This window comes from Aegilops tauschii, chromosome 3, assembly GCF_002575655.3.
Source record: "Aegilops tauschii subsp. strangulata cultivar AL8/78 chromosome 3, Aet v6.0, whole genome shotgun sequence".
In the NCBI taxonomy this organism is placed as follows: Eukaryota; Viridiplantae; Streptophyta; class Magnoliopsida; order Poales; family Poaceae; genus Aegilops; species Aegilops tauschii.
In genome coordinates, this window is record NC_053037.3 from 85,197,978 (window position 1) to 85,214,681 (window position 16,704).

The 16,704-nt window shown below is 44.2% G+C and overlaps 1 protein-coding gene across 1 annotated transcript; it reads left to right on the forward strand.

Annotated features, from left to right (window-relative positions):
• The first annotated feature begins 1,503 nt into the window (after window positions 1–1,503).
• LOC109783658 (ABC transporter G family member 31) lies at window positions 1,504–12,061 on the forward strand. The gene is made up of 24 exons (XM_020342254.4): window positions 1,504–1,915; window positions 2,402–2,522; window positions 2,764–2,852; window positions 2,964–3,048; window positions 3,448–3,607; window positions 3,680–3,756; window positions 3,840–3,893; window positions 4,371–4,461; window positions 4,577–4,878; window positions 4,961–5,242; window positions 6,222–6,538; window positions 6,636–6,796; window positions 6,889–6,992; window positions 8,068–8,224; window positions 8,314–8,433; window positions 8,538–8,632; window positions 8,718–9,050; window positions 9,135–9,425; window positions 9,623–9,706; window positions 9,787–9,920; window positions 10,007–10,234; window positions 10,332–10,503; window positions 10,597–10,851; window positions 11,633–12,061. The coding sequence occupies exons 1-24, from the start codon at window positions 1,602–1,604 to the stop codon at window positions 11,903–11,905; spliced, it is 4,299 nt and encodes a 1,432-aa protein (XP_020197843.1). The 5' UTR covers window positions 1,504–1,601; the 3' UTR covers window positions 11,906–12,061.
• The last annotated feature ends 4,643 nt before the right edge of the window (window positions 12,062–16,704 follow it).

Sequence of the window (16,704 nt, forward strand, 5' to 3'; positions counted from 1 at the left end):
ACGAAGCACGCCATGTGGAGAAATGGGGTTGGGGGAAAGATGGTGCAACCAGAGGCAATAGAAGTGGAGGAGGCCCGGGACAAAAGGATGGATTGGAAACCCCAAAACCCGAATGAGAAAAGAAACGAAGCGTACCCGGTCCTTCTCGATGGGATGGGGGATGATATTCTGCACTACGACATCGTTGACGGAGACGAGCACAGAACGTGCGAAGGCGGTCTCTGGTGGCGGTAGGTACCCGACAGTGGAGAGTCGGTCAAGCTGGCTGTGGGTCGTTGCCGACGGCTTCCACTTGCCCTTGGTGGTGGATGCTACCTTGGGCACCGGTGCTCTTGCCGGTGTCGACGGCTTGGTCGGCTTTCCGCAGACGTCGTTCTCCTGCCATCGCTTTCGCTACGGTGGCGTGCTACAACGCGTGGAGGTGAAAGCTTGGCAGCAATTGAGCGCATGTGCACTGTGGAGCCTGGGTGCGAGGAAGAAGATAATTACAACGGGAAAGGGATCATATAGCTCACTGTAACCTCTCGTAGGATTGAAGAACTCACTTTCTTCCGCATTAAACCAGACCCAACATTCAGTGGATACACATTGCATAGTGAAATTACCCAATTCTCTTGGAAGCCTAGTCTCAACATATTCTCCTTCGAAAAAGGCCAGTCAACCCGGTCATAAGCTTTATGCATATCAAGTTTGATAGCACACATACCCTCTTTGCCTTTGCTCTTGTTCTTTATTGTACGGAAGCACTCATAAACCACTATATACATTGTTCGTAATCATTCTTCCAGGCGAAGAAGCACTCTGAGTTGGACTAATAGTCTCTAACAGAAAAACCTTCAAACGAGTCGACACTATTTTTGCAATGATTTTATACGCCACATATACAAGCTGACCGGTCTAAATTGGGTTACCTATTCCGAAGAATTAACCTTTGAGATCATCACAATCGAAGTATCATTTCATCGAGGATGAAATAGTGCACATATTTACCACTTGCAGAACCTCCTCGGTTTTCGATGATGTGTCATAAAAATTGATGCAAGTCTTCACAGACTGGTATATTTGTCAATCTTCAGTTTAGAGGGTTGGCCGGGCAATAGATGGGCCAAGGCATGGTGAAAGAGTAAAGTTTGATATAAGCAACTAAACGGGCTAGTAAATTTCTAGAAGCGCAGGCACGTACGGGTTGGTGGCCCAAACGGACCAAACCGAACGGTCTAAACCCGAAAGGCAGCCTGTCGCCCTTTCCCCCTCCCTCTCTCGTTTTTCCCATCTTCCGCCCCACCCGATCAAAAACCCCAACGATCAGAGAGAGGGAGAGACAAGGGGAGTAGTACTGCACCGCACTGCACAGCGAGGAGAGAGAGCGCGGCGCGGGGGCGCCCCATAAATGCGGCGAGTCGGTGGATCCAGCCAGCCCAGCCCAGCCCCCACCTCCATTGCCACTGTTCGGAGCGAGGACGCCCCTCCATAAATCCCTCCCCCTACCACCGCACCACCCACCCCTGCCACCGCCACCATTTGCTGCTAGCTACTCCTACTTACTGCTGCTGCTGCGGCGAGGAGTGGGCAGTGGCTAGGGTTTTGGCGGGCGGGGGGCGATGTGGGCGGCGGAGGCGCCCTTCTCGCGGTCGGGGTCGTGGCGGGAGGCGGAGGACGAGCAGGAGGCGCTTCGGTGGGCCGCGCTGCAGCGCCTCCCCACCGTCGCGCGCGCCAGGAGGGGCCTGCTCAGGTCGCCGGCCGTCGCGCCCGGCTCCTCCGGCGCGGGCGGCCCGGTCGAGGGCGACGACGCGCTCTGCGAGGTCGACGTCACCGGCCTCTCCTCCGGCGACCGCACCGCGCTCGTCGACCGCCTGCTCGCCGACTCCGGCGACGCCGAGCAGTTCTTCCGCCGCATACGCGCCCGCTTCGACGCGTGAGTACACCGAACCGTGCATACTACAGTACATTTTTTTGCTCCCGCAACGGTGCACCATGGTCATCACTCATCAGCGTGCCTTCCTCGGTGTCTGCGCGCGCTCTGCAAATCTACTAGTGGCTGACCACGGGGTCCCGCTGGGCCGCCACAATTGGATGACACGTGGGCCCAACGGGCGCATCCAGCTGCTGCTTGAAAATGGTTGCTACATCTCCATGCCGTCTGCATGTTTTTTAGTGACAGAAGATTGTAGGTTTCTGCTCGAGCTTGTTCTAGGAAAAAAATTCTAGATGTGCATAATTGGAGCCGCTGACAATGGCCCCACTGCCCAGACTTGCGATTTGTTGGCTTGCAGATTTGCAGCCCGCTCATGCAGCTACACCTAGATCGAGCTGCATAGGTTTTGGTTTCCAGCGCAAAAATTGTTCGGTTCTGCTTTTGTGCTGAATCCTTTTTGTTTTGTTCTTCGTTTCCGGGATGCAGGGTACACATAGAGTTCCCCAAGATCGAAGTGAGGTACGAGGACCTGACGGTGGACGCGTACGTGCATGTGGGCAGCAGGGCGCTGCCCACCATCCCCAACTTCATATGCAACATGACAGAGGTAATTGGCCCGTGATCCACAGCTGGAATTGCAAACTCCCTGCCCTCCCAGTTCTCTATCTAGGTGAAAGTAATATCGGTCACGGGTTTCTGTTACGATTTAATTACCAACATTGTTTTACTGTGGACAAAACTGGGGTTTGTGCTGTAAGTAGGAGCTCTGCCCGTGAATTATTTGCAGAAAGCAGAGCAATTGCCAATGTACTGTCGAGGTTCTTACTTTATTTTTCTGTCAAATTAAGGCATTTCTGAGGCACCTGAGGATCTACAGAGGGGGAAGAATGAAGTTACCTATATTGGACAACATTAATGGCATCATTCGCCCATCAAGGTACAACTGAAGATTAACTGGTGCTTTTTCGGTGCATCGCCTAAGCTCTGACAGAGTTCTTTGTGAAAAAGAGTTAATTCTGATAAATTTGATGTTCTTTTCTTGCTGCAGAATGACACTGCTTTTGGGCCCTCCAAGTTCCGGGAAGACCACCTTGCTTTTAGCACTTGCCGGTCGACTTGGTCCTGGACTAAAGGTGTGATATCAGATTAATTACATTTACTTTTGTATGCTCATTACTCATAGATGATGAGCAAATCTTCGCTATCCGTTCACTTTCAACCAAATCTGTATGCCTGTATCACTTGATGATAAGTGGAGAGATAGATTGGCATTATACTGCTCGTGTAGCCTGAAAATGATTATCTGATGGAAACACTCATCCCTAGTTCAGAACTCTGTTATCAGCTACCCTAAGTCTTCTCTGCCTTTGTTGTACCATGTAAAATTCTTCTATAAAATTCATAAAAATGCAGTAGGGAGAAATCCCCTCCTGTCCCCTAAAAAAACTATTCTGATGGGCACAGTGAGCCTATCAATCAAGCTGCACTATCTGAAATAATATATTATTACTGACTATCATCACTAATTGTAGATGTCTGGGAGCATTACTTACAACGGCCACCATCTAAACGAATTTGTGCCTCAAAGAACATCTGCTTATGTAAGTCAGCAAGACTGGCATGCTTCAGAGATGACCGTCAGAGAAACCCTGGAGTTTGCTGGGCGCTGTCAGGGTGTTGGTATAAAGTATGGTAGGTTACTACACCATAATGTCATTGGCAGTGTTCCTTGATGATTTCCCTTTTGACACCGCCGACTTGCAGATATGCTCGTTGAACTTTTGAGGAGAGAAAAGAATGCTGGGATCAAGCCTGATGAGGATCTTGATGTATTCATGAAGGTATGATACACCCAGCAAGCTTTGGATTGATGTACCCACACTATTTTGTCTTTGACTCTGTCATAATTTCTACTACTTTTCAGGCATTGGCTCTTGAAGGTAGACAGACGAGTCTTGTGGCTGAGTACGTAATGAAGGTAGCGACATGTTTCTTTCAGCCTGTTGCCTTTTTTAGCTTGGTCAGACTTGCATGTTTGCTTTCTTTCATATTTGAACCCGTAGTAGTAGCATGCATGTATTATCTGGCACCTGTCCTGCTTTATTATTTTCTTTTATCTTATTAGTTTTCTTAATTTATCTCATGACTTGGAATACCTGATGTTATGTAAAGAGAAATGACTCTTATTTTGCGAAATGGGCATCAAATTAGGTGGTGCAAATTGCAATTTACTATTATATTTTTACAAGATTGTGCTAGTGTTACTCGCTTACTCTTTTTCAAAGGCTGTTTCCATGTTTTTTTGGGAAGTAATTATATTCTTGATTTGAGAATTTTACATGTTCATCCACATGATCCTTCGGTTTTTTGTTCTTTTCGGGAACCAATCCTTATTAACATGTTGATTACCTGATTCTGGTGAGATTTCTGAATTGCTAATTTTGATCTAGTCAAGATTTTAGGGCTGGACATCTGTGCTGACACCATTGTCGGAGATGAAATGGTCAAAGGAATCTCTGGTGGGCAAAAGAAGCGTCTAACAACAGGTTAAAACATGCTGCTGTTATGTATTTATTTATTCGGAAAGGAGGATATCCTACTATCATTTGTATTAGGGGTATTCCTGGTGAATTTCTGTTTTAATATTGGTTGCATTTGCAGGTGAATTGCTAGTTGGGTCTGCTCGCGTTCTGTTCATGGATGAGATTTCAACTGGCCTTGATAGTGCAACCACATATCAGATTATCAAGTACTTAAGGGATTCCACACATGCTCTGGATGGCACTACAATCATATCCCTGCTGCAGCCTGCTCCAGAAACTTATGAGCTATTCGATGATGTTATTCTTATATCTGAAGGTCAAATTGTATACCAGGGACCACGTGAATATGCTGCTGATTTTTTTGCTGCAATGGGATTCAGGTGCCCTGAAAGGAAAAATGTGGCAGATTTTTTGCAAGAAGTAAGCAGTTCCACTCTTTCTATGTTTGTACATTTATGGGAACTGGTTTTTTTCTGGTATATTCACGTTTGTTGCGCTGCAGGTTTTGTCCAAGAAAGATCAACAGCAGTACTGGTGTCAATATGATTACCCATACCAGTTTGTGTCCGTAACAAAATTTGCTGAAGCCTTTAAGACATTTGTTATTGGTAAGAGGCTGCATGAGGATTTAGATAGGCCATACAATAGAAAACATAATCATCCCGCTGCTCTTTCAACTTCAAATTACGGTGTCAAGAGGCTCGAGATTCTGAAGTCCAACTTCCAGTGGCAGCGTTTGCTGATGAAAAGGAACTCATTCATCTACGTCTTCAAATTCATTCAGGTACTTTAATCAAAGAGATGCATCTTGTAGACTAGTACCATGGCACAAGTTAAAAGTTAGAGCTAATTAGCCGATTGCCCTGTGCAATTGCACGGTGTAGTGTGGTATACTAGAGCATATCAAAATTTCTTTATGAATTAATTGTTAAAATTGATTTCTAAGAAAAAGTCATGTGCTATCTGATTTCATGTTCTCAAATCAAAAATATTTTATTTCACATTTAATTAGATATATGTGAAAGGGACCATTGAACTTTTATAAGTGGTGCTACTTACATCCTTTTTATATTATTTGTTTCTGTTTTAAAAAGATAATATATCCCAGCCTACTGTCAATGTAAGACTTTGAAAGTTCACCAAGGCACCAAGTTAATGGTTAGATGTTCTTTTGTGAGAGTTATTTAAAATGTTATACCTCTAAGCAACTCTAATATCTTGGACTTCAAAATTAGTGTCCACCAAATTAGGTACTAGATTTCTTACCATATTCCTATTTTCCTTAGCAGCCGTAACTGAACTGAGGTTTGCTGACTTTCTGTTATTACCATACAATACATACATGCACAGGGAAACTATAACACTATTTGACAATTGACACGGAAAGCCTATACATGGCTCAAAGTGCAAATCAAGGACTATATTGGCCTTTCTAATGCAACTATATAACAAACTCTGAAATGTAAAGTGTTGAGTTATTAGAAATGCTTGTTTTTCTTCCTAGTTGGTGTATGAATGTCATCCTAGTACACTTAAATGTGAGTAATGCCACACCTACGGACGGAATTGGTTACAGGAAAGGCTAAGCACAATGGTAACCGTAACTGTACCATTTGCGCTTAAATGTTTGTTATATCCAGTCACAAGTTTGATATGACAAGTGTTCTCTGTTTTTGTCTTTGACAATGTCATAGCATTATAACAACATATGAATTCTCTCCACAATCAATCAAGGATGTTCTGACATGTTCTCTTTGTACCAGCTTCTACTTGTGGCCCTCATCACAATGACTGTATTTTTTCGAACAACAATGCACCATGATTCAGTTGATGATGGGATCATTTATCTTGGAGCCCTCTATTTTGCAATAGTGATGATTCTATTCAATGGCTTTACTGAAGTCTCAATGTTGGTGGCGAAACTTCCAGTTCTTTACAAGCACAGAGATTTGCATTTCTATCCACCATGGGCTTTTACGCTTCCTTCTTGGCTCCTGAGCATTCCAACCTCGCTTATTGAATCGGGAATGTGGACACTTGTAACATATTATGTTGTTGGTTATGATCCCCAGTTCACAAGGTAATTGACATGACATCGACTTTGTTAATTTTGCTTTCTGTTCAGAGCTTCAGAGATCTTTTTAGTTTGAAGATTGATCTTACTTTGTCATGTGCAGATTTCTGGGACAATTTTTGTTGCTTTTCTTTCTGCACCAGACATCTTTGGCTCTTTTCCGGGTCATGGCATCTTTGGGCCGAAATATGATAGTTGCTAATACCTTTGGATCGTTTGCTTTGTTGGTTGTTATGATCCTTGGAGGATTCATCATAACCAAAGGTTGATTTCTTTGAAATATTTTCAACTACTTGAGGTTGCATTTTGAACCTATATATCTAACATGTCACAACCTGTTTCTGACCATCTAACAGAAAGCATACCAGTCTGGTGGATTTGGGGTTATTGGATCTCTCCTATGATGTATGCACAGAATGCTATATCGGTAAATGAATTCCATGGGCGTTCTTGGAGCAAGGTAATCTATCTAATACACTACGCTTCCTAATTGTAGATAACTCGCAGTCAATTGAGGTCTTCAATTCGGAACTGGGTCACTCGATTTTGACCGGGTCAACAATTTCTCATGGAGCTCTACCATTCTACTCTTTTAATCACTGTGCTCCCTAATTTGGAGCTCTCCCATATGATTTGAGATATTCAATTTTGGATTGTGTTACATTTTGACCGGGTCAACAATTTTTCAAATCAATTGGCAGCAACAGCCCTATTAAACATATCAATACTACACACCCTCTCCACACCTAGAAAAAAGAAGCGCAAACATGTAACACTGTAGCGTTAATATAGTACATGCAACCACCGACGTAGAAAATTTTCCCACATAAGTCTAGCTTGATTAGCAGATATCCCAGAATCACACCGCGAAAGGCCCACTAAAACACCGCATTATAAAATCCATTATCTTCCCAACTCACCAAACCAAACACTTCCTCGGCTCCAAAATATAAGGTGTATTAGTTTTTTTGAAAAGACAAATTTCTTTAGATTTGACTAAGTTTAGAGCCAAAAATATCGACATACACAATACTAAATAATAAAATATGAAAAATTATTTCATGATGAATCTAATGACACCTGTTTGATATTGTGAAATATTGATATATTTCTCTATTAATTTGGTCAAACTTAAAGATGTTTGAACATTCAAAAAACTAATGCACCTAATATTTTGAAACAGAGGGATTTTTTTATATGAAAATCCAATAATACCAGCAGTGCAGCAAAGCGCGCCCAACTCTTATAGTACTAGATATTAATCCTTCTCCAAGGGGAGTCTGTGGTATTTCTTAATTTGATTGTACACACAAAAGCAACACACAGCACATGGATTTTTGTGGGTGTAATAATGTGGAAACCCAAATTACTTAAGACATACTCCTTCTGTAAACTAATATTTATATTAGTTTACGGAGGGAGTATTATATTGTTCTCATGAACCTATAATAAGGCATTTACCAAGAGAAGTTCTAACAAGCCTTAAATATTTCAGTATTTGTAACTGATACTAATCTACTTTGGTTTAATGGCAGCCATTTGCAGATCAGAACATCACATTAGGTGAAGCTGTACTCACTGGATATGGATTATTCAAGGAAAAATATTGGTTTTGGATTGGAGTCGGAGCATTGTTAGGTTACACGATTGTTTTGAATGCCTTATTTACATTGTTCTTGACAATTCTCAACCGTAAGTTCATACTACCTTATAAGACCCAAACAATTTGAGCTTATTCAAAATACTCCCTCCGTCCCAAAATGTAAGACGCTTTTTGGCAGCAATTGGGAATATGCAAGCTGTTGTATCCAAGGATGCGATTCGAAACAAGGATTCTAGGAGGAAGAGTGACAGAGTAGCCCTAGAGCTGAGATCTTACCTGCATTCAACTTCACTGAATGGTAATGCCAGATAAATGAACTACGTCGACCCAACTCTCACATCATAGGATATTTTCACCTTTTACTAAGTGTGGCTCCCATCATCTGTATTCACTGTGCTGCAGGGCTTAAGCTCAAGGAACAGAAGGGCATGGTGTTACCCTTTCAACCCCTTTCTATGTGCTTTAAGAATATAAACTACTACGTTGATGTACCAGAGGTATGTCAGAGATGGTCCATATGTATGACCAAAAAATGTTTGAAAAAGCTATATCATTTATGCATTCACCCACTTATGCTAGCAGGAATTGAAAAAGCAAGGGATAGCAGAAGACCGCCTTCAGTTGCTTGTTGATGTCACTGGTGCATTTAGGCCAGGGGTACTGACAGCCCTTGTTGGAGTCAGCGGTGCTGGTAAAACCACCCTCATGGATGTTTTAGCCGGCCGGAAGACCGGAGGACTCATAGAAGGAAACATCTCTATATCTGGATATCCTAAGAACCAAGAGACTTTCACAAGGATATCCGGTTATTGTGAACAAAATGATGTCCATTCACCTTGCTTGACTGTGATTGAGTCTTTGTTATACTCGGCATGCCTCCGGTTGCCTTCTCATGTCAATGATGACACTCAAAGGGTATGCATTGGCTGAAGCTATATGTTTCATTGGTCCAGACTCATAATGTTGACCTTTTGATCTTTGCTGTTTTCTTTTTCATAGGCTTTTGTGGAAGAGGTGATGGAACTTGTTGAGCTGAATCCGTTAAGTGGTGCTCTTGTTGGCCTGCCAGGAGTTAATGGTCTGTCTACGGAACAACGCAAAAGGTTGACGATAGCTGTGGAGCTTGTGGCAAATCCTTCCATTGTATTCATGGATGAACCTACGTCAGGGTTGGATGCTAGGTCTGCAGCCATTGTGATGAGAACTGTACGAAATATTGTTAATACAGGACGGACAATCGTGTGCACCATCCATCAGCCAAGTATCGACATATTTGAATCCTTTGATGAGGTTATTTTCTCCACAAAATATCAGTTTTTTAACAGTGAATATGACACATAAAAAAATAATTTTATCTCAGACCTCTTTAAAAGTTCCATTTATCTTAATAATATGAAACCTACATGATTTTATCTTGTACTGCTACTGTTAAGGATATATGATGATTCCACCATTGTGCTCTCCTAACTTATGCATATTCTGCTCAGCTTTTGTTTATGAAGCGTGGAGGGCAACTCATATATGCTGGCCCCTTGGGTCCCAAATCACGCAATCTGGTTGAGTTTTTCCAGGTACGTTCTGCAGTGTGTGTTTTCTCACTGAAGAAATTTAGACAAGGCCTTTGTACTTACACCCTGAAGTTTACAAACAGGCAGTTCCAGGGGTGCCTAAAATCAGGGATGGCTATAATCCTGCTGCATGGATGTTGGATGTCACGAGTACACAAATGGAGCAGATTCTTGGAGTGGATTTTGCTGAATACTATCGACAGTCGAAATTATTTCTGTAAACACAAAATCCATTTTAATCCCACTACGTGTTTCATAGTCGCTTTTCTGTCACTCATACCTGTTCGTGTTATTGCATTTCAGGCAGACCAAAGAAATCGTTGAGGCCTTGAGCAAACCGAACAGTGAAGTGAAAGAGCTTACTTTCTCTACCAAGTATGCTCAACCATTCTGTGCTCAGTTTATTGCTTGCTTATGGAAGCAAAACCTATCGTACTGGAGGAATCCTCAATACACTGCAGTTCGGTTTTTCTACACCGTCATCATCTCCTTGATGTTTGGGACGATTTGCTGGAAATTTGGCTCTAGAAGGTATGTCATCTGATGGTTCTGACACCGATTTTTGGGCATAGTCGTACATAGTTATCTTCACAGCGAGCTAACGGTAATGTCGTTTTACAATCCCCAGGGAGACCCAACATGATATATTCAATGCCATGGGTGCCATGTATGCAGCAGTGCTTTTCATAGGAATCACTAACGCCACTTCCGTTCAACCTGTGATCTCCATCGAAAGATTCGTATCGTACAGAGAGCGAGCTGCTGGGATGTATTCAGCATTACCTTTCGCATTCTCTCTGGTACATATGTTTCCTGTCCAGAACTTGTATTCCCTCAGTCTATCCATCCAGTGCTCATCATCATAGCACCTTTAACTCATTGTTCTTGGGCAGGTTACTGTGGAGTTCCCTTACATTCTTGTTCAGTCACTTGTCTACGGTACAATTTTCTACAGCCTGGGCTCATTTGAGTGGACAGCGGTGAAGTTCCTGTGGTTCCTGTTCTTCATGTACTTCACTCTGTTGTACTTCACCTTCTACGGCATGATGACGACGGCGATCACTCCGAATCATATGGTCGCGCCTATCATTGCCGCCCCATTCTACACGTTATGGAATCTCTTCTGCGGGTTCATGATCCCAAGAAAGGTATGGAACGAATGTCACCCCCATGATTTGAATCTAACAAAACCAATCAATAACTTCCGTCCTACGGTGGACTTCCAGTTCCGTCTCCGTTTGGCAATCTGGGTATGGTTGAGTCCTAGGGTGTTTTTTCCAGTGCAAGCCTTTTGGGAAAATCAAGTATGCTAGTAGGTCATATGGTCTTCTAGTGGAGAATTTTTTGAAATGCACAATAGCCAAACCAATAATTGGTGCATATGACCTAAGATTTGTTCTTATTTGCACTCGAAAGTTCTTTTTCTTATTTTTTGAGAGAAGGGTTTCATCAGCACCGTAGAGTTGAACAAGCAATTCCATGCAATAGGAAAACATCACATAATTTTTGTGACAGGGCAAGTTGGCGATAGGTGGGCCCTAATATGTTTGACTGGCCTGTACAGAACGTGTCGGGCCATATGGGCTTTCATACACTAGTAAGATCGATCACTGTGCACACACAACCGCGTCAGCCCTGGATCATTGGGCTTGTCAATTTTTCCTTTTCCTTCCAAATAAATAGGGTACTCATTCTTTTATCGATGCTGTGAACCAGCACAACGCAGGCACATGGATACAGTTTTGTGGTTTTGTCGAACATTTAGAGAAGCAAATAAACAAATTGAAGTATATTCAGCTTAGCATGGTAGACACACTGCCTGTCTTGATCTACACACTTGTATCTGAACAGAACAACAATCATACACTCAGTAGTCGGCACCATCCTGTTGTGTTTGGTTAACGATTCCGTTACCAAATAATAATGCAGCTGATCCCGGTGTGGTGGAGGTGGTACTACTGGGCCAACCCGGTGTCCTGGACGCTGTACGGGCTCCTGACCTCCCAGTTCGGCGACCTGGACCAGCCCCTTCTGCTGGCCGACGGCATCAGAACCACCACCGTGGTGGCGTTCCTGGAGGAGCACTTTGGGTTCCGGCACGACTTCCTCGGCGTCGTCGCCACGATGGTGGTCGGCTTCTGCGTCCTCTTCGCCGTCGTCTTCGCCCTCGCCATCAGGAACCTCAACTTCCAGCGCAGATGATGGGCAGCAAATGTACCCCGCCGTTTTAAGTTATCCAGTATGCATGTGTACAATCAATTAAGAGCTCGTAAATAATTCGAGAGAGACATTTGAAACAACAAGTGTATGTATTATCATGTATAGCAAGCAAAGGCTTTGAGATGGTTCGTTTGTTGATACGTGCGGGGCGGACGTCCATATATTCGTTGAGCATTTGCCGCGTCCAGGAGCGCCGGTGCGTGGTCGACACCTGGCCGTCTTTTTTGACCGCTTTGGGCGATGCATCTGGGCTGTCCGTCGTCCGGCCCTGATACCCTTTTGGACGTAGCAGCAGCAGCAGCTACATTATCTATCTATCTATCCAGCCATGGCTGCTTCCATCCAAGGACACTGACCTGACCGTTGGATGCGAAAGAACCACCCGTTTGACAAGAAGCATATAGCATAGCATCTCTCTGCTGCAGCAGGTACGCACGTAAACGCAACAGATCAAGACACACACGTACCCCAGCTTTATCTACTGCAGTAGTACCAGTACTGTATTATATCTTTTTTACAGTCCGATTGATCGTGATGGAAGAATATACTAGTACGTGGAGAGCGTTTGTCGTTGGCGCACGCGTGACGTCGCGCGCATATACACACGGCACGGCGGGGGAGGTAGGCAACAACCAATACGCCAGTACCGAACCTTTGTCCGCTTGCCTTGGCGCCGTCGATCGCTAGGCTGCATGCCCTGCCGCACTTCAGCACCTGGGTTGGCTCGACGGCGTATTTGACCTACAACTTGTGCTCTTGCGCGCCCTGCACCTGCAGCAGCGGCGGACCGGTGACAAGAAGATCGATCACTGCTGTGTAGCCGCTTAGCTATGTAGCCCGTACGGTTGCCCCTGCATGCATGCATGCGGCCTTCTCCGCCTTCGTGTGCCCGATCTCGAGCGGTCAGTGCCATGCTGCCATGCATGCAAGAGCCAAACCAACGAATAGATGGTGATCCAATCCAGTGGAGGCCGGTGGCTGCTGGCTGGTCCTTGACGAGTGTCAAGAGGCCCTCGGTACGTGGACGGTAGCGTAGCGCGCGCGCGTAGGGGTTTCCTACGGTGCTGCGTAGCCCTTCTTCCGTGGCACATAGTCCATCCATCATCTTTAAGGGCGTGCCGAAACGCGACAGACCCGGAGCCGTCTACATGCATGCATGCACAGGGCGCGAGACGTACGCACGCACCAGCAAAGTAGTAAGTCACCGATCTGGCCAGTCAGTCAGTGGTCAAGTAGGAGTACTACGTGTGGACAAATCGCATGCCCAGTCGATGAGATCGAATTCCACCGCACCGATCGAGCTCTCCAAGGCGGCGAGGCTTATCCCGGCCGGCGTCCGAACGTACACCGGTACGTGCATGCTAACCTCTCACGGCGGTTTTAGACCTTATCGAATCGGTCTCGTTCTGGCCTTTACGTAGCGGCTCATCCAAGGCCAGTCCAGTTGCGACCGACCGTGCATGTGTGTGACTGCGTGCAGGTGCAGGGCTATAGCCATTAGCCAGCCAGCCATGCACGCAGCTGCGTCGTTAGTGATGGACTGGACGGCCGCTAGCTAATGACCTATCTGCCAGGCAGCTACCTTACCTTAGCTCAGCTAGCTGCTAACCTAACAATAATTGGGCTGATCATGCATGAGCAGATCCACGGATCGGCTGCACCAGTCAGTTGATACCACTAGATAGATCGTCTTTTGGCAGCTGCGGCGCCGCAGACGTATGGTGACAAGAGCCGCAGATTTCTGCCGATCGACTCACCCACCGGCCACATGCATGCGCATCCATACAGGGATGATCGGAGGATGGGCAGGAAGGTTTTTACCTAACATGAGTGACGGTATAATCTTTGGATCCGACTACCACCTTTCTCGACAATCAACATAGGCATAGCTGGCGGCGGCAGATTCTAAAGCGTGCGCATGCGATGCACTGAGGGTTTGCTAGCTAGACCGATTAGTGATCTCGGCTCGCTGTGGGGCGGCTTGGTGAGGTCACGGGGTTAGATGGTGCTCGTTGGTGCGTTGTCTGGGCACATTATTAAGCTAGTAGGTATAGCGACATAGATCACAAAGATGGCTTTGAGTAGATTCATGTATTTGTTTTTACCAGACTGTTGAATAATAAGATGGCTATGTGCATGGCTCGATGCTGGGATGGTGGGTATCCTCCTTTTCGAAAAACACTTACAACTTTGTTGCTGATATGTCAGTTTTTATTTTTTTGTCAGATAGTTCGTGTTTTGGTTGTGTACATCCTAGATTATGCAGAGAATGGGGTTGCTCATCATAATTGTATCCGCTTTTTTTTTGAAATGGAGGTATACCCCCGGCCTCTGCATCATGATGATGCATGCGGCCCTCTTATTAAAAATTCAGAAAGTATCAACGTAAAGGTCTTACAGCTCGCAAACGGAGCAAAACAAAGTACATAAACCGGAAAATTACAAGCGGACAAAGACAACCGATACGGTAATAATAAGGATAAGCTGTCTAGACTCCTATCCTGTTATGCGAACGCCATCTGAACCGGTTGAATATAACCCGAGCCACCATCTCCCATTGGTTGCACCCAGTAACCAAAGGCTCCCTGGATTCCATAGAAGTGAGTAAGGATCACGTACGGATCCAAGCTGTAGCTCTGAAGATAACCTGCAAAAAAGTTAAGTTGTGTTGTCGGTTAAAAATCATATCATTTCTGCAGTTCCATATAGCCCATAATAACGCACATATTCCAATCCGAATACGAGCTGCCGTGATCTGTTCAACCCCAGCTAACCACGTCCCAAACAAAGACGCAATATCTACTGGAGGATTGATATTAAAGGCTATATGAATCGTTCTCCAAAGTAACTTGGCAAGTGGGCATTCAAGGAATAAATGTTGTATTGTCTCATCCTGAGCACAAAAAGAACACCGCGAATTGCCGACCCATCACCTCTTAAGTAAGTTGTCCTTTGTGAGTATTACTTGCTTGTGGACAAACCACATAAATTTTTTAATCCGCATTGATGCTATATTTTAAGTTAATAAAAGCCTTCTTTATAAAAAATATATATGCATGCGCATATACATCCATTCTCAAGGGATCCATCGGAGGAGGAGGTAGTACAAAACTAGAGCTAAAACTAAAACTAGGGACCATGTTTGTTCCAACCCACTGATTGGATTCAATATTTAATCTAGAGCAAGTACTTCTGTTTTTTCGCCTGTTTTCTTTAGGTAACTCTTCTTGGAAGAGCTAGTGACCATAGGCCAGGACAATCACTCGCTCTTGCTCTTGCAGAGAATATATTGATGAGACAAGATGGGCACGCTCCAAGGGAGAGGACCAAAGAAAGACCAACGCTAATGCCAAGGACGATTCCCCTCTCGCTCTCTGCCAAACTGATGAGCGCCAACTAAACTAAGCTAACCAATAGCACCAACTTAATTCGCTACGAGAGTTTGCCGTCCTCTCTGGCGTCCAGCAGCTGCGTCCCGATCTCTGTTTTTCCCCCCACTGCACACTCACACGCACGTAAGCTGTCGTCTAGCCTGAGAATCAAACAAGAGCAGCTATTTCAGAGTTAATTGATTAGGGCTTCGTTATGTATAGACCGGGTGTGAAGTCTTTGCAGTTGTATCGCTTTGATGCGACAACTGAGTCAATAAAATTCCTTTTATTTGTATCAGAGTTTCATTGGCAGTGGTCCCTTGATAAACAAAATCAAGAAAAAAGAACTTATGGCCGTTAAACTCCACGCATATTTTTGTTCATTGACCTTTGTCAAAGCGGTACGGTTGATGATGGCGGTGGTCTTTGTTCACGTGGCAGGTCCTGTATCTAATAATCTGAAGATACAAATACTTTTTTTTATGGCCTGAAGATACAAATACTGAAATGTCATGTATCATATCTAGAATAACCAATAAATCTCCCAAGAATATATACATAGTGGGGAATAACAAGAAACATATCTTATTCTTAACCACTCATCCCCAATTTCTTTTGCCACCTGGGATATATGTCCATATTCTCGGACATGCATGTGAGATAATATCGCATCTGCTTTTATCCCTGCTTAGCAGTGGTTAATCCACATCGAATTTCAGCTAAGATTTTGCAATTTGATCATGTCCCTCTGTCCAGTGCTTGTGGTAGCACAAAAGGAAATAAAAGGAGACTAACACTTATGCTCATGGGACCCTTGCTGGATGAAGAAGCTACAAAGAGATAAGTGTGACAGAGGCAGTTTTATACATGCTTTGGCTTATATGGATGCGTATGAATCAGTCGACAGGACATGCCAAATTAATGGGGCACTTGGCAAATTGATCATGTCCTCATGCCCCCTCCCTTCAATACGCTCGATTGCGATTGACGATGATTTATAACTTTTCATTTTAATTAGTGCCCTCTCCTATGGTTTACCTAGTTTTCGCCATAATTGTTCCAAGAAAAATCTCATCGGAAAGTGAGACTAAAGGCAGCAATAAATCTCTGATGCATCATGCTATACATGTGATGTAGCTTTTCTCAAGGGTACACTTGGGAGAATTGATCATTCAATTATACAATGATCAAATTTGGAAACAATGTCTGCATCAACAAGTTTATAAATATCTGTGAAACTAAGCATATGAAGTAATAATATTAAACAACCCAGTAGCCAGTAGTAGAAAATATTTGCTGAAGGGATGTAGAATCATTTACTACCAAAATATCCAACCAAAAAATAAAATAAAATACCAGAAGACTTGCACCGAATCTTCATGCCATACCTTGACTAGTCTACCAAAGTAC

Bases quoted from the DNA above. Each gene is read 5' to 3' on its own strand.
- LOC109783658 (XM_020342254.4), top strand. From the start codon at position 1,602: ATGTGGGCGGCGGAGGCGCCCTTCTCGCGGTCGGGGTCGTGGCGGGAG. The intron at 2,853-2,963 runs GTACAACTGAAG...TTCTTGCTGCAG, and splicing joins GGCATCATTCGCCCATCAAG to AATGACACTGCTTTTGGGCC. The intron at 8,633-8,717 runs GTATGTCAGAGA...TTATGCTAGCAG, and splicing joins ACTACGTTGATGTACCAGAG to GAATTGAAAAAGCAAGGGAT.